This window comes from Silene latifolia, chromosome 6 (assembly GCF_048544455.1).
Source record: "Silene latifolia isolate original U9 population chromosome 6, ASM4854445v1, whole genome shotgun sequence".
Taxonomy (NCBI): Eukaryota; Viridiplantae; Streptophyta; class Magnoliopsida; order Caryophyllales; family Caryophyllaceae; genus Silene; species Silene latifolia.
Genome location: NC_133531.1, coordinates 135,613,579 through 135,635,900, shown reverse-complemented (window position 1 = coordinate 135,635,900; position 22,322 = coordinate 135,613,579). Strand labels below are relative to the sequence as shown.

General features: G+C 36.8%; 2 protein-coding genes across 6 annotated transcripts in view; both read right to left on the bottom strand.

Moving 5' to 3' along the window:
• Positions 1–22,322, bottom strand: part of LOC141587349 (cysteine-rich receptor-like protein kinase 5) — a 177,716-nt gene that overhangs the window by 62,603 nt on the left and 92,791 nt on the right. The window lies entirely within an intron of this gene.
• On the bottom strand, positions 54–1,741 carry LOC141587345 (uncharacterized). 5 transcript variants are annotated; one of them, XR_012519754.1, is made up of 3 exons: positions 1,026–1,739; positions 867–903; positions 54–660 (listed from the first exon to the last, which is right to left on the bottom strand). XR_012519754.1 is itself a non-coding variant. In XM_074408809.1 (3 exons), exons 1-3 carry the CDS (start codon positions 1,177–1,179, stop codon positions 236–238), a joined length of 336 nt encoding a protein of 111 aa, XP_074264910.1. In that variant the 5' UTR covers positions 1,180–1,740; the 3' UTR covers positions 54–235. The 5 variants fall into 5 exon arrangements, 1 of the variants encoding a protein (XP_074264910.1); XM_074408809.1 differs by having other exon boundaries at positions 54–380; positions 1,026–1,740; XR_012519752.1 differs by having other exon boundaries at positions 54–380; positions 567–1,741.

Sequence of the window (22,322 nt, the reverse complement as noted above, 5' to 3'; positions counted from 1 at the left end):
TGTGATCTAGATACACAAATAGACAACCAAACCTAATTGTAGACATAGTCGAATTTTGTTATCAATCTCCTCAATAACCGAAGAATTGCTTTCATTTAGATCAGGTAACGGTAAGATTTCTTATGCTACAGCAAGCCTCCGCAATTTGAAAATAATCAGTGAAAAAAAGAGATGAACACTTGTGCATAAGATGTAAAATAGATCTGTAAACCGATTCATGGTGAACTTCTCTACCCTAAGCAGCATCAGCCCATTTTCCGATGGTTGAAGAACATAATAGTAATGAAATGTAGTTTCTCTCATAGTCTCTATGTTGCAAGATGTCCAGCACACCAACCCTTGGTTCAGAGAGTAGAGTCCACGACAAAGCCCCTGAAAAACTGTGAAAACAAGCACTTTTATTGAAATAATAGGATCTCTTGTTAAAGATAAATGTAGTCAACAAGATGTTCAAAAAAGATGAATATATGAAAACTATGGGGGCTACTGATATGCTCTTTTGACAGCAGCAGATAAATGATAAGAATTTGTGACAGATGAAATTAAGATGTTGCAAGAAAACACACTAGTATTATTCAGTTGCCATTCGTCGCTTTCGTCCATTGTGTCTGCCAATACTAACTGAAGCAATGACGATTAATGGTTTACCAACAATTACACCTATCAAGAATTTCAAAAATATGACAGTGAAAGTTTTATTAGTTTAAGAAAGAACTGTACGACGGCAGTATGAGGAGGCTTAGCATAAGGACCAATACTTGAGAGTTCAGAGAACGAAAAACCACAGATATTAACGTGCTGCAGGCGTGCAGCCAAAAAGTGGATGTCAGAGCTCAGAGCACAAAGTAGTAGTTTTAGCATCTTACATTTGAGTCTTTGACATACAGAAGGCATTTAAACAAACTGCAAAAAATTGCACCATTATGAATAGGAAGTGAGACAACTACACAAGGCTTAGAAAATCTGAGCAGTAACTTGTGACAAACAAGCACAAGCTTACAGAAAGCTAGATTGACTGAACTTACCTTCCCTCAGAGAAGCCAAACTAGTCCTCTCAGTCACGTTCAAGTAAACAGCAGAAGACACAGGGCATTGATCTATCCAACTTCTCCAAGATTCCTTGTTCTTTAATGTCTCATCAACCTTCAAGGAGTGTCTATCAGTAAGTTCTAGATACATAAAAAAATCATATCAAAGTATCAAACTATACTCCCATCGCACCACCCCTCGCACCCCTTGCCTACACCTCCCACCGCCGGCAAGCATCAATGTCGCCAGATATCTAGATACATAAAAAAACAACCCTAAATTACAAACCGTAATTATTTCCAAATTAAATTAAAAACCCCCAAATATAACCCAGATTTGAAGCTCGAAAATGAGGGTTCGAAATGTTGATTGGATTCCATGGAACTGAGCCGGCAATAAGGAAGTTCGTGACGACGATTTGAGATGTCGGAGATGCGCGATGTCGGTTGCTGCCGGCAACGGTCAGGTGCACGTGCGCGGTGACTGCGGCGTCGAGGTTTGTAGCGTCGCGTGGTAGGAGAAAGCTCAGAAATGTTGCTTCGTCGCCGGAGTTGTTGTCGATCGTTGCCGGAGATGATGACAGGTAGGTGGCGACGGCAGGGAAGTAGGTGGTGATGGGGGGATTTGAAGGGTGGTTAGGTTTTGAGGAAGGATTGTGATTGAGAGAGAATGAGAAATAAAAAGTTTGGTTGTGACAAATAAGGACGCGCGCGTGAAGTTTTATTATAAAGGTCGTTCTCACCGTTCTCACCGAAAAGATTTAGTTCACCGGATCACAAATATATATATATATATATATATATATATATATATATATATATATATATATATATATATATATATATATATATTTTTGTATCACTGTTTATAGCCGGTTCAACACAGAAATGTTTTTCATATTCAAATGCCAATTCATAATTGTGTAATACCTTGTACCAAAAAAAATTAATTGTGTAATTCATGGCGTAGAAAAAATTCTCAATTCAAAGTGGGAGAGCAAGTGATAGGGCAAGAAGGGGGATGTGGCCTTAAGAGGTCACAAGCTTTTGACGGTCACAACCCAGACATTTTGTAATTTTTATATACTTGTTTTGTTTTATGTTTATTTTTATTTTAGTTTTTGTATCATTAATAACCTAAATATGAAAGGATTCACAACATACTCATAAGATATTTATTCGGGGATGTAGCAAATTACCCCCATAACTTATGAATTATGTGCAAATAAGCCCCCTAAGTTTTACTTATAGCAAATTAGCCTCAAACTTTCAAAAAAAAATGTGCAATTAAGCACAAATCGAGTTTTTTTAAAATATGTTTTAACTAAAACCTATTACTTTCTATTATAAAAACTATTATAAATATATTTCTTAAATAACTAAATATAATATTTACATATTCAAGAAAAATGTGGACTAAATTTAGTATAAACAAAAAATTGGTCATATTAAAAAAACTATTATAAATATATTTCTTAAATAATTAAATATAATATTTACATATTCAAGAAAAATGCGGACTAAATTTAGTATAAACAAAAATTTGGTCATGTAATTTTTCATTGTAAATTTATTAACAATACTCATATTATGAACATTTTTCACCAAAAAAAAAAAAAAAAAATTTGAACATGCTTTTTAATATTCAAGAATTTAAGAATAAAAATCTAATCAATAATTTTGATTTTCAATAATAGTAAATATTTAATTAGTAAATTTTATTCTTAAAAATAAGATATGTGTTTAATTGCACATTAAGAGAAACTTATGGGGTTGATTTGCTACATTTATAAGTAAAGGAGCTTGATTTCACATAATATCAAACTTATGGGGGTGATTTGCTATTTCTCCCGATATTTAAGCATAAACTCATTTCTATCATAACTAGTGACATTATTTTGCGAATCCTAACACATTTAGGTTACTAACCTGTGTTATAAGGACCCTATTTTTATTTATTATGAGGTCTTAAAATTATAAAATTTTCAAATTTGGAAAATTAAACACAAAATATTTTTATTTGTCGGAAAAGTTATTGGCATATGATGTCACAACCCACAAGACTCCACTAGTGATGAACTTGGATCACCTCCATTTCTTTCTCTTAATTTTCTCGTATACACATATTTTAATGTACTTTTTTTGTAATACCCGTCCTTTTAGGGACCCGTTGACCAACGTTGACCGACCTTTGGGGCAGGTGATAGCCTTTAGGAATGCGTGCAAGAGATGCCTTGTGTCTTGATTAACCTTGGGGATGTGTGGTACTCGATAGAGTAGAGGCTACTCGATCGAGTAGCTTGGGTACTCGATCGAGTAGGGGCCACTCGATCGAGTCAGTTGGTTACTCGATCGAGTAACGTCTTTTTAGCGAGGGTTTATAATCGTGTTTTGATAAATCGCAAATCATTTCCGCCTCTTTCCTTCAGACCTAGATGCCGCCTTTCTCCTTTCCCTTCACCATAACTTCTTCCATTGGAGCATTTGAGGATGTTAGTTTCTTGGGGATGCATTGCTTGAGTCGGGTAGCGGTCTTAACGCCGATCTAGGATGCGTAGGTATGTCATCGTCAACATCTTTGTCTTTGTTGTTCCTTGTAGGATTGTGGTAGTAGTAATAGGCTATTATGCTGTTTGTATAGGGGATGCTTGCTTGGTTGATGTCATGTGTTTGATCGAGGAATTGCTGCGATTGGTTAAAGCTAGGTTCGCCTACTCAGTTGTTGTTGTTGTTGTTGTTGTTGTTGTTGTTGTTGTTGTTGTTGTTGTTGTTGTTGTTGTTGTTGTTGTTGTTGTTGTTGTTGTTGTTGTTGTTGTTGTTGTTGTTGTTGTTGTTGTTGTTGTTGTTGTTGTTGTTGTTGTTGTTGTTGTTGTTGTTGTTGTTGTTGTTGTTGTTGTTGTTGTTGTTGTTGTTGTTGTTGTTGTTGTTGTTGTTGTTGTTGTTGTTGTTGTTGTTGTTGTTGTTGTTGTTGTTGTTGTTGTTGTTGTTTGTTGTTGTTGTTGTTGTTGTTGTTGTTGTTGTTGTTGTTGTTGTTGTTGTTGTTGTTGTTGTTGTTGTTGTTGTTGTTGTTGTTGTTGTTGTTGTTGTTGTTGTTGTTGTTGTTGTTGTTGTTGTTGTTGTTGTTGTTGTTGTTGTTGTTGTTGTTGTTGTTGTTGTTGTTGTTGTTGTTGTTGTTGTTGTTGTTGTTGTTGTTGTTGTTGTTGTTGTTGTTGTTGTTGTTGTTGTTGTTGTTGTTGTTGTTGTTGTTGTTGTTGTTGTTGTTGTTGTTGTTGTTGTTGTTGTTGTTGTTGTTGTTGTTGTTGTTGTTGTTGTTGTTGTTGTTGTTGTTGTTGTTGTTGTTGTTGTTGTTGTTGTTGTTGTTGTTGTTGTTGTTGTTGTTGTTGTTGTTGTTGTTGTTGTTGTTGTTGTTGTTGTTGTTGTTGTTGTTGTTGTTGTTGTTGTTGTTGTTGTTGTTGTTGTTGTTGTTGTTGTTGTTGTTGTTGTTGTTGTTGTTGTTGTTGTTGTTGTTGTTGTTGTTGTTGTTGTTGTTGTTGTTGTTGTTGTTGTTGTTGTTGTTGTTGTTGTTGTTGTTGTTGTTGTGGTCGTTGTCATGCATGATGCAGCTGTTGTGATTGATCGTCTGTGGTTCTCGAGGTGCGTCCTTGGCTGAGTGGAGTCACTTGCGGGAGTGGCTTCACGCCCTAGTTTCGCCCTCCGTGGAACCCGCCACGGGAGGGGATGTGCACATTAATGGGACAGGGTTTATCGCTCGGTATGATGAGCGGGGATTTGGAGGGTGCAGTGTGGTCCCCACTAGCGGGATCGGTCCAAAGGACGATCGGTGACGGTGATTGATTGGAGGAGATGTGGCTTGTGTGTTTATTGTTGTTTCCGTATTGCTATGCCAGTGGTTGGTGTGTGTCTTCAGTTACTGACCTTGTGTGGTTGTTTTCTTGTTTGCTTCTGTTGTGTTTGCCGTGATCCCTTATGGTGAGTAGTCAGTCTTAGCAGGTGATGTCTTGGATGATAGCTGGAGTCTTGACGGGATGAGTCTTCACGAGTCATGACAGGAGTAGTTTGTATAGTTTGATGAGATGTACCTTTTGAATTAGTAGTTGGTTATATCACTTGTAAAATAATTATAAATGTTCTTTTATTGACTTTTGTTGATTATTTTCCTCGGGCAACCGAGATGGTAACGCCTCTATATGCTAGGGAAGGTCTTGTTAAGGCTCCTTGGTATATGGGGGTGTTACAAAGTGGTATCAGAGCGACAATTTTGGAACCTGTAACAAATAAGCCTAATGAGTATAGTGAGTCTAATAAAATGAACCTGGTGTATGTGTATTGGGAGCCCCAGATAATGCTAGATTTTGGGTGAGTAGGCGCCCTCATTTCAAAATCATGGCCCCATTGTGCTTAAGCCAGTCACTGGGTATGGGAATGTTGAGTTGGCAATTATGTGCCTAATGCGTCTAGTGGTTATACTAGAATTATTCGTGGTAAAGTTTCTGTTGAAGTTAACATGTGTGTAATGGTTATGTTAGAATCGTGCATGATAAAGTTCCTAATGGAGCTCGTATGTGTGTGATGATCATGAGAAACGTGGAAGTTTGTACACGGATAGAAGTGTGTGTGAAAGAGTAGAAGTGCGGAGTAATGTATAGAATATGGGGATGGTCGTGGTTGCTTTAAATAGTTGGTAATGGTAATTTCTACAAGAGTTATAAGTCTTATAATAGTAATAATAATAATTAAAGAGTTGTGAAATTGTAATGATAATTATCAAAATAATAATGGATGAATGTGATATATGAATGGTTGAAAGCTTCCGTTTTTGACATGTTTAATTGTGTAGATTAATTTGTTGATGTTGAGGCATAGTTAGAGTTCTAGTAGTAAAGTGACTATAAGCTTTATTATTAAAGTCGTAGACGAAGGATCAGACATGAAACAATGCGTTGAATGTATGCGTAAACGATTTAATAGTATGGTAAATTGTTTTGTGTGATGTTCGCTATAGGATGAAGTGATATGTACTTTGGTCGAATGAAATCGTTGTGTTACATATGAGTAGTGATAGTGCGTGAGAATGAATGTAATAATCTGTGACGATTCCCGAATTTATTTTGGAATCGACACGCCTTGTTGTTTTGCAGGAACCGTTACTTAAACCCGTAACCTTGAACTCGTTCTTAATCTTGTATTTCCGACCGTGTACTTAGACTTGCTTGACCGAGTATGAGTGCCTACTAGACCGATTAGACCTCATTCGATCTAGTTAGGTAGTTATAACGTCGAGGAAGTAGGAATTCCCTACGGAAACTCGACCGAGTAGTACCTACTCGATCGAGTAGAGGCCACTCGATCGAGTACCTTACTTACTCGATCGAGTAAGTGCTACAGTAACAGCATAATCGCGGGATTAAACCCTTCCTTTTGTTCATTCTTCTCATTCTTCCTCTTATTTCCGCAAACCCTAAATCTTTTCCTCTCAAATTCCTTATTGCTTTCTACTTGTGGTGCTCCAATCTATTGATTTTCTTGCTCCAATTTATTCCTTTTTACTTCCTAATTAATCAAGGTATTGGTGTTTCCTCTATTTCAATGTTTTTGGTTGATTGGAATCGCATAGGATGATAGAAATTGTTGGAAAATTGATTTATATGTGCCAAATCTTGTTTGTAATTGTTGTTATATGCTCTAGTTGCTTCAACTTGTTGATTATTGATGTTGGTTGTGCCAAAAATCGAATTAAGAAGGGGGTTCTATGACTCGAAATTTTAGGGTTTGATGAAATTGAATTGATTTTTGATTATCTATTGTATACAAAAGAATGAAAATTGAGTAATATATGTTGTGCATATCATGTATGGAGTTAATTTTTGTGATTTTCACCCCAAAATTTATCTTAAAACTCCGTCTTAAAAGTGCCCCAAACTGAAATTCGTCCCATATAATTGCATATTTGGGTGATATATGAATATGTTTTGATGGTTTGAATCCTAAAAGTAGTAGTGGTTGAGTTAATTCATGTTAATTATGTCAAAATTTTCACAGCTTTAGAGACCGTCTGAGCTTTAAGAATTTGAATTTATCTTATAAATTGGGAAATGTTAGTGATAGTGTGTACTTAGATGATTCTTTTATGACCATATGTATATGCTTTGTATGTTTTGGTGCATATGTAGTGGTGTATTTAAATTGTATGTTGAAAAACAGATCTGAGACCGAACATAGGAACCAGACAGAGTAAGAGGGGTAGGGCTTCTGAGCCCGTGATTGGAGAGGGGAGTGAACCGGTTGTCCCAGCTGTACCCGAATACCCGTCTGTGGTGTTCATAGATTACAACCAAAGGAAGAGGTTTGTAGCGTTATAGTCCCGTAAGATGAGACCGACCCGCTGTGTTGACACGACCCTCTTGGAGGATCTGGGCATTGAGACTGATGTCAGACACATTTTTGAGACCTTGGGGTTCACCGGACTTTACCTCTTACGAAAGCATTCGTATGCCTTTCTGACCCTTGAGTTCATGAGCTCGTTTAAATACGAGCCGGTGGAACAAACTGTGCAGTTCCGCCTCATGAACACTAGCTTTGCCTTGACCATGGACATGTTTGCCTCTCACCTTGGCTTAGCTAAGCCTCCCAAGGAAGCCCTTCGTGACATACCGTCTGAGAGTGTTTGTAGTCTTATGCCTTGTATCACCGGGAAATCAGCTCCCACTGCTAGTAACATGTTGATCAATGGTGTGCAACATGTCACATTAAAGATTTTTCTCCGTGCTGTGTCTTGTCTCCTTTACGAAAGGTATGATATGAGTAAGTTGAACTCGCATGAGTTGATGCTTCTGATGGCGTACCTTAACCCCGAGCGGATTGAGAGAGTGGTCTTCAGTGCTCCCGCTATGGTGTGTGCCAGTCTTACCTTGATGGCCTCGTCTAGTACTAGGATCCTGAGTTGTGGTGCTATTGCCACCCGTCTAGCTGAGAAGCTAACTTCCTTTGAGGCTTCCTCGGAGTACACCCTTCTAGCTACCCCGGTACCTACCATGGACAGAGCTTATTTCCTCGACCTGAAATGGTTGAGAACCTTGGAGGATGGCAGTTTGGCGTGGAGAGTATGGGGCATGAGCTGGATGAAGATACCCGATCCTAAGCATCTCCCACCGACAGAGCCTTTACCCGCGACAATAGTAGCTGCAGAGTCTGATGAGGAGGTACGTCCTGCGAGGCAGACGTACTTCATTGACTCGGAGCTTCTCCAAGTCATGCCTGAACCGAGGAAGGGGGAGAATGTGAGGGTTGAGGAGGATCGACCTAGATTAGGGAGAGGGCCATGCAGAGTGAGGGAGAGGATGGCTGAGACACAGCCACAGCCGGCAGCACCACCACAGTACCCATTTCCTAGTTACCCTTTTCTTGATACCCCAGAGACGCGTGAGAGCTACCTGGCAGAGAGAGTGTCCTCTACATTGACGCTCCGGAACATGCATGAGATGGCGTATACTCAGGGTATTGGGACCTCAGGACCACATCCGGTTTGGTGGAGGGGAATCGGAGATTACAGAGGGGTTTTCCACTCATACGGGGTGGATATGTACACATGGGGAGCACCTCAGTCATACCCTTACGGCGGTTTGACACCTTGGTATGTGAGACCAGATGCTGGAGTCGGCGGTGATGTGGGTTTGGGTGCGCCAGGAGCAGGCACCTCGGGTGGTGATGGAGATGAGGATTATGTCATGGATGAGCAGTAGCAGCATCAGGAGTGATACTCCGTTTCTTTATCATGTTTGTAGTTGTGTTGGATATTAGTTATTGTGATTCGTACTTGTCGTATTCAGTTTGTATTGGTGGCCATAAGGCCGTACTTTGTTTATTCTAGACTTGTTTGCAGGATTTATGGTCGGATTGCCATCCCGACTCGTGATTATGCGATCCTATATAGTATGTTTGGGATAGTTTGAGTAGTTTTGACCTGAAGCCACTCGATCGAGTGCCCCTCACTCGGTTGAGTAGCTGCAGGTGTGTCCACTTAAGAGGTATTTTGATTTCGGGCTACTCGATCGAGTAGCTAAGATACTCGATCGAGTAGGGCCAGCTCGATCGAGTGCCTAACCCACTCGATCGAGTAGCACTGTTACAGGAACTTTGCGAAAATTAAATTGTTTGAATGCTTTTATTTTTGCATATTTCGACATTTATCATGGTTAGTGAAGGTTAGTAGCATGTTTGGCTCGACTTATTAGTTATGCTTGGGTCCGTGCTTGTCTTATAGATGACGTTTTGTGAAAAATAGAATCGATGAGACAATCACACATATTGTTGCGGGAATTGACATGTGAGTAATGCTATAAAAGTTCATATCGTTGTATGTATACATATCCTTACCTTGCAAGTAATGGTCATCTAATATTAATTGGTTCTTAATGCATTCATTTTACTTTCTCAATGTCTACAAGCAAGCCTCACTTATTTATTACCAAAAAGACTTGTTACTTACTTCATGGACTTTCCATAATTCCATTATACTGGTAAGGTTTGCATGTCCTTCTGGACTGTTGATAATCATTCTCATAAAGTAGTAGGTGTATATAAGTTAATGTTAATCGTGATTAGTGAGTAATGTCGATAAAATGCAATATGTGTCCGGTTAAGTGTCAGGAAAGTCGTTTGATGGTGAACTTCGGGGACGAAGTTTCTTTTTAGAGGGGGAAGAGTAATGTCGCAAAAGAAAAAGCTGAAATTATAACAATTGTTGCCATATGTTTGTAATGTTTTATAATGTCTTACTATATTTCAAATACGAGTTTATAATTACTTCTAATAGTTTTGTGGAATAGTTTACTATATTTATAATGTGTTTTATATTGTTTTGTGGAAGAAATTTGTTGCGTTCAGTGAAAATGAATAATTTACGTGTTATAATGAGAAGATGGTCATAAGAGACGACGAGGTCATGAACAGTAGCAAGGTTGTCATCGGTAGTTACGTTACGCGTCTATGAATCAAACATTGTTGAATCTGTGATAGGATTGTTTGCTGCATGTGGTGTGTTCGGTAATTCAAATAGTGGTTTTTGGAGGTTTGAACATGTGGTGTGTGTTAGACAATTGATGATGATGGTGTAGTGGGATGATGTTTCTAGAGAGTTGTGAACCTACGTCGGGTAAACGGTAATGTCGACCTTAGTTTCGTTTTATGTGGTTCGGGAGAGGATGAGTCAAACTTCGGGGACGAAGTTCTTTTTAAGAGGGGAAGACTGTAATACCCGTCCTTTTAGGGACCCGTTGATCAACGTTGACCGACCTTTGGGACAGGTGATAGCCTTTAGGAATGCGTGCAAGAGATGCATTGTGTCTTGATTAACCTTGGGGATGTGTGGTATACGATAGAGTAGAGGCTACTCGATCGAGTAGCTTGGGTACTCGATCGAGTAGGGGCCACTCGATCGAGTAAGTTGGTTACTCGATCGAGTAGCGTCTTTTCAGCGAGGGTTTATAATCGTGTTTTGATAAATCGCAAATCATTTCCGCCTCTTTCCTTCAGACCTAGATGTCGCCTTTCTCCTTTCCCTTCACCATAACTTCTTCCATGGGAGCATTTGAGGATGTTAGTGCCTTGGGGATGCGTTGCTTGAGTCGGGTAGCGGTCTTAACGCCGATCTAGGATGCGTAGGTATGTCACGTCATCATCTATGTCTTTGTTATTCCTTGTAGGATTGTGGTAGTAGTAATAGGCTGTTATGCTGTTTGTATAGGGGATGCTTGCTTGGTTGATGTCATGTGTTTGATCGAGGAATTGCTGCGATTGGTTAAAGCTAGGTTCGCCTACTCTGTTGTTGTTGTCGTTGTCGTGATGCAGCTATTGTGATTGATCGTCTGTGGTTCTCGAGGTGCGTCCTCGGCTGAGTGGAGTCACTTGCGAGAGTGGCTTCACGCCCTAGTTTCGCCCTCCGTGGAACTCGCCACGGGAGGGGATGTGCACATTAATGAGACATGATTTATCGCTCGGTATGATGAGCGGGGATTTAGTGGGTACGGCTACGGTCCCCCACTGGCAGGGCTGGTCCAGTGGACGGTCGGTGACGGTGATTGATTGGAGGAGATGTGGCTTGTGTGTTTATTGTTGTTTCCGTATTGCTATGCCAGTGGTTGGTGTGTGTCTTTGGTTACTGACCTAGTGTGGTTGTTTTCTTGTTTGCTTCTGTTGTGTCTGCCGTGATCCCTTATGGTGAGCAGTCAGTCTTAGCAGGTGATGTCTTGGATGATAGCTGGAGTCTTGGCTGGATGAGTCTTCACGAGTCATGACAGGAGTAGTTTGTATAGTTTGATGAGATGTACCTTTTGAATTAGTAGTTGGTTATATCACTTCTAAAATAATTATAAATGTTCTTTTATCGACTGTTGATGATTACTTTCCTCGGGCAACCGAGATGGTAACGCCTCTATATGCTAGAGAAGGTCTTGTTAAGGCTCCTTGGTATATGGGGGTGTTAGATTTTTCTTCATTCATTAAACACTACTTTACGAAACAGTCAAACAACTATAACTATTAGATCCTTACACGATGTCATTTGGGCCGTTCATAAAAAAATAGAGAGGATCCTCACTCACTAGTGACATTCTGGTAACGCTACCGTTAATGTAATTACGTAAACATCATCTATAAATATAATTAATAGGTAACAACAAAGCATTACCTTTCACCATTCCCCCTTTTATGTTCATTTTAAAACTCCACATCATCATGCATTATTAAAAATTAAAGGAAAAAATTGGAAAAAATCCTATCATTAATTAAAGGCATAATCGTCAGTGTCATCACCCTAATTCGCATCACAAAAGGCATGTAGACACATGGGGGTATGTGATACACACCAAAATACAAGTGGGGGTAGTCTAGTAATTTAGGCTTTTGTTTCTTATTTTGCAAGTCATTAGAGGCTAATATAAGAGCATTAGTTAAGGTGTAATAATCAATAAATGAATTTTATGAATCAACTTGTGAGATTTATCTCATTTGTCTAATGGAATTTAGGTTATTATTCACCACAATTCTATTATTTAGGTAGCCTATCAGTTCTCGTAATTGAACAACTGCATTTCTATCCTTTTATTTCCGTCTTAAATTTAGATCGCATCAGTATGTTTAGTGATGAACGAATATTAGGCACTGATTACTCCTCTTTCCACTAGGCTTTTTAATGCATTTTAATTTAACAAGATTATGAGTCTATTGTTTGCATTTTGTGTTCCTTTTTCACTTCTACCGTTTCCCACCTTGAAATGTAGGTAATTGAGCTTGGGAAGAGGATTTAAGCAAGTAACAAGACCACAGGATAACCTAGCAAGGAAAAAGAGGAAGAAGAAGCTGAAGAAGCCCATGAGTCGGCCGGCGGCTGGGGGGCGTCTATTGGAGAATTGAAGAATTTCAGCTCCAAAATTAAATTGTCTCGGCACCGATATGGGGCTGCAGTCGGCCTGCCGGCTGGTTGTCGTTGTTACCTGTATTTGTCTTAAACTCCTCTTTTAGAACTCTCGGCATTGGAATAATATAAATAGCCTCTCTTAAGTTGTATTTGAACACAAGACCCTAGATCTCAATTAATTCATTTCCAAGTTACAACTTTGCTAATCCTTTATTAATTTTCCCCTAATTAAAACCTTAATATTTTAAATACTAGTTGTTCAGATCTAGAAATTTGGGTTGTAACAAGATTGAAGATTCTCTTCCTTCCATATTCAATCCAAAGCTTATTTATTTGCTTCTAGTTGGTATAATCTCTTCCTTTTGTTCATTTGTTTACATTTATTTCCTATTAGTTTAAATTGATTGTTTGTGTTTGGATTCCTCTTGTTTGTTGGTAGAATAGTCTTATTCTCTCTTTTATTTCACTTGTTCATGAATTTGGGTGTTATCTATCTAGTAAAGTTTGAACCTTTGATTTGTCTTGTTAAAGCTTCCTGTTCTTTTACATAATCCATCTTAATCTTAGTTTAATTAGTCAATACTCTTCTTTCACCTAATTATTGCATGCTTAATTGTGAATTTCATACCATGTTTATTGTCAAAGCATCTACCTTTATCAATTACCTTTATCAATTATTTTGTCTTAATCAACATGAGTAATGAATAGTTTCCTCACTAGGGTACGATTATGTAACACCCACGCTTTTCAGGCTAATTTAAAATAACATTTACAAAAAAACTGCAACAAAAGTCGAGGATATCACTGAAAATATACAAAGCTGCTCATAATAGTAAAATTTAGAAGTGTCTTTACAAAAATTACAAACCATTAAAAATAAATAAATGATAAAGCTAGTACAAAATATGTAACACAAAACTTGACTGAAAATCTACACTTTGAGATCGACTTAAGCTAAACAAAAGATTTCCTCCTGAAAACAATTGACAAAAAGAAAAGGATCTACCCCATGACGGGTAGCCTAAAAGGGAGAAACACGTCAGCTGGAAGATAAAACTAAAACTGGTAACAGAGTAAAGCCTCAATAATAGGGTAGTACTATTTTTGGTCATGGCGTGGAAACACTCACATGTGAAAATGAAAAATATAATATAATAATACTATTATTATAAACCACAATAAACTCAAATATTTCTCAATACTTTCACAGATTACTTTCAGAGATTACTGCACACTCACTAACTCCTTCATTTCATATCCGAGTCTCACAACAACTCGTCTCAAATAAACTCTCACTATCTCAACTTATAACTAGTACTATATTTACATCATCGACCCAATGACTCAAACAAGGGGGTTAGTGAACCAGCGGCAGTACCGCGAAATAATACTTCTATCTCAATATCGAATCCAAAATAACTATCTCAGTAATAATCATGGTCACAATGGACCCAAATTGTAACTTGGCACAAAGGCCCTAATACGAATAACTAATCTCAATATCAATATCCATACTGTCAAAAGGTACAGAGTATCTTGCTCAACACTTTGGAGTATAAAACTCCAAGCCACTCATCCAGAAGTCGAGATCAAAGAAAACGACAACTGAATATAATACAAAGACCACAATCTCATAAATATCACCACCTCTAAACCAACGTCAAACATATTCTTAAAATCTTTTTTCTGTCAAATATAAGTAATCAACCTTCTAACAACATATGTACACCAACTTAATTCACTTCGTGTTCTATTCCAATCACATTCACTTGGCTAATAGTCTAATACTAGTATGGTACTCCTTGAATCCCCACATACACTTTTTATCGTAAATAAAGTATCTCTGACTATAGCAAAATAATATTAGCTACCTCTATTTATAAATAATATTACAGTTAATATAATTCACCTTAGCACATAAATAAACCAAGGAGACAAAAATTATATAGTAAGAAAGTTTACTTCCTCGAGACTAAGAAGTTAACAAGACTGGCCACAACCTTATTGTGCACACCGCTATGTCCCCGGCTCGCCACTGGGGGTTATGTGCCAGATTATAATTAATTAAAAGCATCTTTATATGCCAAGCTCGCCACTGCGGGTTGTGAGTCAAACAATAATCCTCTAAGGCACGTTTGTATGCCCGGCTCGCCACTGCGGGTTATGAGCCAAACTATTTCACAGCCCGCCACTACGGGTGCGGGTTTGAGCCAAAACTATAATCCTTAAATCTTAAAATTTTGATATACATGTACATAACCTCTATATGAACAACTTCCTTTAGGGGAATTTGTTGTGCATTTGACGCCTTTAAACTCGAATTTCAGGATAAACTACACCGAGTTTCTATAAAAATGCAATTCTGACCTTTATACCTTCTTACAAGAAGGTCTCCTTAACAACAATTCACCTGTGAAAGTGGCTTACCTTTCTGAAAACTAGATGAAATTTGTGACAAATAATTCCGACTGAAAAATCTCAGAAATGATTTATTCTTACCAAAATTGTACATGCTAACAAGCTCTTTTTCTGGAAAGCAGTTATCTATCACTCCAGCCCAAGTTTACCAAATAAATCATAACTCTTAATTTACAGATCGTATGAATATGAAATTTATATGCTTGGAAAGCTAAGAATAAGATCTAAAACTCTTATGTACAAAGTTTTCCCAAAATCATTAGTTTTCAATAGCTTATTGCATAATCTTTACAACCCTTCCAGTTTTAAAACCCTGCATAATCAGTTTCTAGTCATCTGGGCACAACAATCATAACTCCTAAACTACTTGGAATCAGAAGCTCTAATTAGTCTTTTTGGAAATCTAAGACAAAACGCTAAAACATCGTTGTTGAGCAAATTTTTCCAGTTCTGAGTATTTAAGGTCGAAAAACAGGTTTAAAGATTGATACAGTTTCTGGGCATAATCAACCAGCTCGGTTTTCACATGTTCATAGTCCAAACTTAATCAAAACGTGATTGTCATCTCGAATCTTCCCCTTAATTCAATTGAATATGTTACATAAGTCCCTAAACTTAGAAAATCAGGAACTCATCATACCCAACAAACAATCTCTACTCAAAGATAAACAAAGTTAATCCAAGAAATGAAAGTGTAATTACCTTGTTAAGACCGTCTTACAACTTTGTACAATTCTCCCTCAAGCTTAATCCATATAGAAAAATATGATGGATGATGGGATGGAATAAGATGAACAGGCTTGATTTTCCTCTTCCTCTTTCTATGCTCTTCCACACGTCTTTCACCCTTTCTACACACTTCTTTTCAATTTTTTTCTTTTGATCTTATCACTTAAGGAATATGGTAGACGTAGGTGGGTGATTTGGAGTGTATATAATAACTTAGTTGTAATTGTATTCGGGTCCGTTTTAGTTATAATACAATACTTACGTTAAGTTACTTAACATAACTCCCGAGTACTACACCTTGAAGTAACGTTTTATATACGTGTTAGTAAGTGTCCTTAACTATAATTGTCGTACGTCCTTTCTTTTCTTTCCCTTCCGTTTCAAGTTAGTAACGGATTTTCTATTTGATTTTCAAATTAATATACGATTTCCTTTACTATTCAAATTGAAATTTTCATTACAAATATTCTCTTTTTTTTCCATGTAAAATGTTATTTTACTGAAAATATTTTCTATGTATTTCTAAGCTGACTCAAATTTTTGGGTTGTTACAGATTAGTACCCAACATGAGTAATTTATCTAATTAGTTTTATTTAAATTAGTTGTTGAGAGGGGGTTTGTTGGGTTTAAGTAATAGATTTGAATTGTTTAAGCAGTAATTGGGATAATAGTTGATTCTTAACCCTTGACCATCAATGAGAATTAATTAGGTTGGGATTTTACTACCCTTTTAGTTTGTTTGTCGACTTAGGTTGAACCCGGGAGGGAGAACCCAAGTAGGGTGGTCTTACTTGACGGTTTGAAATTAACCTTCGGGAGAAGGGTCGGGATGACCGGGGATTATCGCGCGCAGGCTTATGCCTTGGCCTTTGTGAAAGGTGAGCGATAATGGGCCCGTTTTAGTAAGCCTTGAGCATTGAGTTGGGGAAATCGAGTCATGAGCTCGGGAGAGAGTTGAGTCGATAGTGCTAGTGTGCTTTAATGAACTTGGGAGGGAGATATTAGGCGACCTAGAGGCGTTTCCATCTGAAATCCTACCCTTTGACAACTACTGGGTCGGTCGGGTCGGGTTTAAGTAATTGACAAAATAAATGGGTCAGTCGGGTCGGGTTTGGTTCCGGTCATATCGGGTCAACCGACCCATTAGGGTCGAGCCGGGTTCACATCAGGTCGATATTGGGTCGGGTCATTTTGGGTCAAATGATGTACCGGGTCGAGTCGGGTTTGGATCATAGTCGGGTCATCATCGTGTCCAGTTAGTTTATCGCATTACTACAATTTTTTACTATTAAATTTATTTTTTAACCATTATTTAATTTAGTCACTACATTATTAAGTCTAAACTCAAAATACTAAATCAATTTCATTTTAATCAATAATAAGCTTATTAATTGCATAGTCATCAATCTAATCGGGTCGGATCATCATCAGATCGGGTCGATTACGGTTTGCAGTATTCTCAAATTCTGTTCGGATAGGTTTCATCGGGTAAGATCGGGTCACTTGGATCTGATCAAACTTTGCGAGCTCAAGTAAAAGTACGACGACATTACAAACATAATTTATTGAGATTTCAAATACAAACCATATGATACATCAATTAACTCTCAAATCTCAAACTCATTACAAACACACAATAGGATAGCATTTTAGCAATTTGCCAACACGAACATTAACTCTCAAATCTTAAACTCCTTGCTTCATTAATCATTAATGCTCCAAAAAGCAAGACCAATCCTTACAATTTCCTGCCCAAAAGCATAAGAAACACAAAAATTATTAAGAAACCTTCCCATAATTGTAGATAATTCTTATGTAAGGCAGATTTACAATTAAATTAGTGGATAACAAAATTATTAAAGGAATTCTTTTTATACTAAGGCCCTTGGTAAAGCTATCTGAAAAGGTAGCTGAAATCTGAAAAGGTAGCTGAAAACTGAAAAGGTAATCGATAAGGTAGCTGAAAATTAGGAGCTGATAAGGTAACTGATTATATAAAAAATGTGTTTGACAAATTAGCTGAAAAGGTAACTGATTTTGGTGAAATGACGTAAAAGAATATGAAATTATTTAATATTATTGAATAAAGGGGTACAAAATGGGAAATAAGTCACCTCAGGTACCTGATTTCTCAAATGCTACATGAGGTAACATTTCATTTTAGGTACCTTATTTGACCAAATAAACTACATGACAAACACTTGCAAAAAAAATCAGGTAGCTAAAGTGTCGTGCCAAACGGAGCCTAAGCTTGTGGCGGGAGAACCGCCTTACACAAGTAATTGTAATATAAACTCTACATTAGGCTTATAAAAGGTAATTAAGTAAATAAAATTAAAGGAATTACATGGAGTTGAATGAACTTCAACCTAGGGATCTGCAGATGGACCGGGCGCAACACCTTCATGAGAAAATCAAAGTTTAGAACAACGATAATCATATAGGATGTGAATATTTTCTAGGAATAAATAAAATAAATAAAGGATGAAATGATACCAGGGCAAACAGTGTCAAAAGTGCCAGTAATGCCACAAGGGGTGAAGAATGAGTCGACGACCTTGGACTCGAAATCAGCAGTATCACCATAAACAGTGAATAATAACAGACAGAAGCAGAGGCGGTCGTTGTCGATGGCCAGGTTAATTTCATCGCAACAACGTTGGAGTTATGCTTCTGTTTCAACTACATTGCAATCGTCGTTGAGGTTCTGTACTGTCATCGTGCAAGTTTGCGCCAATGACAGCGTTGGTAAGGAAATGAGCACCATTACTGCAAACACCAACATCGTGTTCTTTGTGTTAATGTCTTCCATTCTCGATCTCTGTTTTAATTGATTTAGGGAAGTATGTGACTTTTTAGCACGAACAATAATTTAGGGAAGATGTTTGGGTTGGAGAGTAATGCAATTTGTAGACAATGTAGCATCTTATTTATACTCAGTCAAGTAGACTTCATCAAAGGCCAGCCGTAGTATTTTAGCCATTTAGGGTTCATCATATATGGCCTTGTCACCATGTATGGCCATGTCTAAACTGAATTGTTCTTCATATACAGACTGGAAAACTTTTTTGTTTCGTAACACCCCATAAAAAATAGTTGAAATATAAAAACGTAGTTAAAACTTAAAAGTGCAACCCAAACTAAAACAGAAAATTCACGCGCTACCCCGTGGTTTGACATTTCGCACAAAATACCCAAATTTTTGAAATGAAAATTTTAAGAGATCATAACTCATGTTACCAGCTCCAAAAGTGACGTTTTTTTTTTTCAAATGGATCATCTTTCTCAGTACTATGATTTGAAAAAAAAGGTGGTTTGTCGAGTTTGGACTTCGTGACCAAGAGATATGGTCACTCAAAGTTTGTTCGGTGAAAAAATTATGACATACAAAAATTTCTAGCTAGGGGATCTAAATATGACATTTTTTTTTTTCAAAACGTAGTTCTCTGAAAGATGATCGATTTGAAAAAAAATCGTCATTTTCTTAACTTGTAAATACGAGTTATGACCTTTTAATGTTTTCCGGATAAAAAAAATGGGTATTTCGGGCAAAATGTTAAACCTTAAGGGTACCGTGTGAATTTTCAAAATTTGAAATGATAGCCGAAAAAATACATGAAAACTAGAATCTAACATTGATGACTAACAAGGAAGCTCATTATATGAAAAATGGATGGGGAAATTAAGTAAAAGATATTCCCCTCATCCCAATTGAGAGACCTCTCACATGATGGGGTAAGGGACTCATTGAATTTCTTTTCTTCTTTTTTCTATTATTCTCTCGCTAAATTACTGAGAGACCGTATCTCACTGATTAACACAAAACTTGTCTTTACTTTGGCACAAATATCAAGGAGGTAGGAGGGAAACATTTGTGATTATAGTTGGTGGATAATAAGTGGACATTAGGATAATTGAATGATAAAATTACCCATTAAAAACCTTCTCAATATAGAAAGATAACAAATGTATAAGACGCTCTAAAAGGAAAGGATGGCAATAGGGCGCCACCCGGTGTCACCGAATCTCGGCGCCACCATAATTAAAGAAAAATAAAAATAAGAAAATAAAATAATATTATTCATTTTTACGCCAAAAGTTAAGGTAAGTATGTAAGTTTATATTCTTTTCAATATCTAATTAACAAAACTTTAAATATTAAATTTTATCTACAATATTTGACACAAAAATAATTTCTTTGAAAGGTAATTATTTTTTATCATCATTGTATTGTTTTTTGTCATCTACTGGGTTCGTTCTTCATTTACAAGCCAACAAATGAGAAGATACAATACGATCCCTCGATATAAATTCTGGAATTTTGATAAGTAACAAATGGTTCTCTTAATTTAACTTGTCTTGCCCATGAACCAAATACGAACTCTAGTATCCAATGAAGCAACTATGAGCCTATGATACCCTTAACAAACAAAGATGACGAATTTGAGGAGTAAATCATAAATTAAGTACATAATTGCATCTTATAATCCTAACGCACTGACTCTGTTTGACAAAACTACCTAAAAGGTAGTTTGGCCTAAAAGCTAATCAAAACACGAAAAGGTAAATCGATAAGGTAGTTGAAAATTAGAAGGATCGTGTATCGATTATATAAAAATGTGTTTGGCAAATTAGCTGAAAAAGGTAGCTGATTTTGGTAAAATGACGTAAAAGGATATGAAAATTATTTAATATTATAGAATAAAGGGGTAACAAATGGAAAATAAGTCATTTCAGGTACTTGATTTCTCAAATGCTACCTGAGGTAACATTTCATTTCAGGTACCTTATTTGACCAAATAAGCTACTGGCCAAACACTTGCAAAAAAATTAGATAACTGAAATTTTGGTCAAATAAACTAGTTTGGTCAAATAAACTACCTCAATTATCGTGTCAAACGGAGCCTAAATATACAGATGCAACCCTATCTTGGTGGTTGTAACTTTCCTCCACAAAAAGTGGCAGAACTCAACTAAAATTCTATTGATTTTTCATTTCAGGTACTTGATTTCTCAAATGCTACCTGAGGTAACATTTCATTTCAGGTACCTTATTTGACCAAATAAGCTACTGGCCAAACACTTGCAAAAAAATTAGATAACTGAAATTTTGGTCAAATAAACTAGTTTGGTCAAATAAACTACCTCAATTATCGTGTCAAACGGAGCCTAAATATACAGATGCAACACTATCTTGGTGGTTGTAACTTTCCTCCACAAAAAGTGGCAGAACTCAACTAAAATTCTATTGATTTTTCATTTATTTACAATTAATTATAATTAGTTATGTTATTATAATTTCCTAAACTACTCTTTCCACTGATTAATTTGAAATTCAGAATTTGAAGAAGGGAAATGAAAATACCTATTTAATTTACTATAATATCCTTGGTGGTGCCCAATTTAAGTAACATCTGGTAACGCCATCTCATTTTTCAAAAGAAAATAGCTAAATAAATGAGAGGAAGTAGCAAATATTTTGTAAAAACACCTTAAAAGACGTGGTAGTTGAGTTTTTAAGGGCATTAACAATAGAGGTTCATCAAGAGGTTTGTAGGATAACATGTCCATCATTTTAGAGGTTTGTCAACAAACTTTCTATTGTTGGTGATGAGTTTGAGGTTCATGGATGAGAGGGGTTACAAATTAGTAACCAAGTTTGTGGAGAGAGAATGTGAGAGAAGAAAAAGTATAGTGGGTCATGATATGAACCTTGAAGAGGTTTATTTGTTTTTGGTAGGAGGTTTGTAGATAAATGAGTTTGTAAATTAGCTTATGTGGCATGAGAAAAACCTCTTAGAGGTTCATCTATTGCTAATGCCCTAATTGGACAAGCCATTGCGGACGTGCCATCCGTATGCGGTCTAGGCCACGTGTGGGTAATGTTCAGATACTGAATATCTACAATCTCTATCTGCCATATGCTCAACCCCTGAAAATACAAATTCATTGAAATGGAGGAAGTAGCAATTATGGCGGGATCGTCAAACCTCAAGATAAGATATTAACCTTTCAACCATTGAAACATTATAACTTATTGGTCAATTTAGTAACAAAAAAAACTTATATCTAATAAGAAACAATAATACTTTTATAAAACAGTTCTACAGAATTGTTATTTTAAAACTATAGGTTAATTTACTAAATTAACCACATTAAAAAAACTTTCGCAGTCCCCAATACTTACCATGCTTGGGTGAGAAGCGCATCAAGGTATTTTGTAGATTGTCTTACAGTGTCTAATTGTAAAGCGGTTTTACAACGGACTTACTCAACATTTATTTAGGAAAAAATTCTAAAACACGAAAAAAATTTAGATGAAATCAATTTAACCAGGGAAAAGAAAAGTTCACTCGAGGACCTTAGTGATGTCGGGATGGATCCGCCCTCGCTGGATTTTAATATTACCGTGAAAAATTATCAACCAGTCCCCTTTGACTCAATGATTAAGTATTCAAGTCTTAAACATTCACACACAAAGTCAATAGTTGAAACTATTAGGAAGGAGTAAGAGATATGGTATATTAGAATATACCATATATCTTACCGTATAAGTTATACGAGTATTATATTACTGCCTTGCAGAATAAGTTAATATTCTAGATCTAGGGTTAAGGTTTGAGCTGGTATTATAAATACGGTCTTATGTATTCATATCATATCACAAGTTTATTTATCAATAATATAAATCGTATCTTATGAAATACTCCCCCTTCTAAAATCTATCAGAAAC

Bases quoted from the DNA above. Each gene is read 5' to 3' on its own strand.
- LOC141587345 (XM_074408809.1), bottom strand. From the start codon at position 1,179: ATGTATCTAGAACTTACTGATAGACACTCCTTGAAGGTTGATGAGACA. The intron at 904-1,025 runs GTAAGTTCAGTC...AATTTTTTGCAG, and splicing joins TTTGGCTTCTCTGAGGGAAG to TTTGTTTAAATGCCTTCTGT. The intron at 381-866 runs GTAAGATGCTAA...TTGTTTTCACAG, and splicing joins TGTATGTCAAAGACTCAAAT to TTTTTCAGGGGCTTTGTCGT.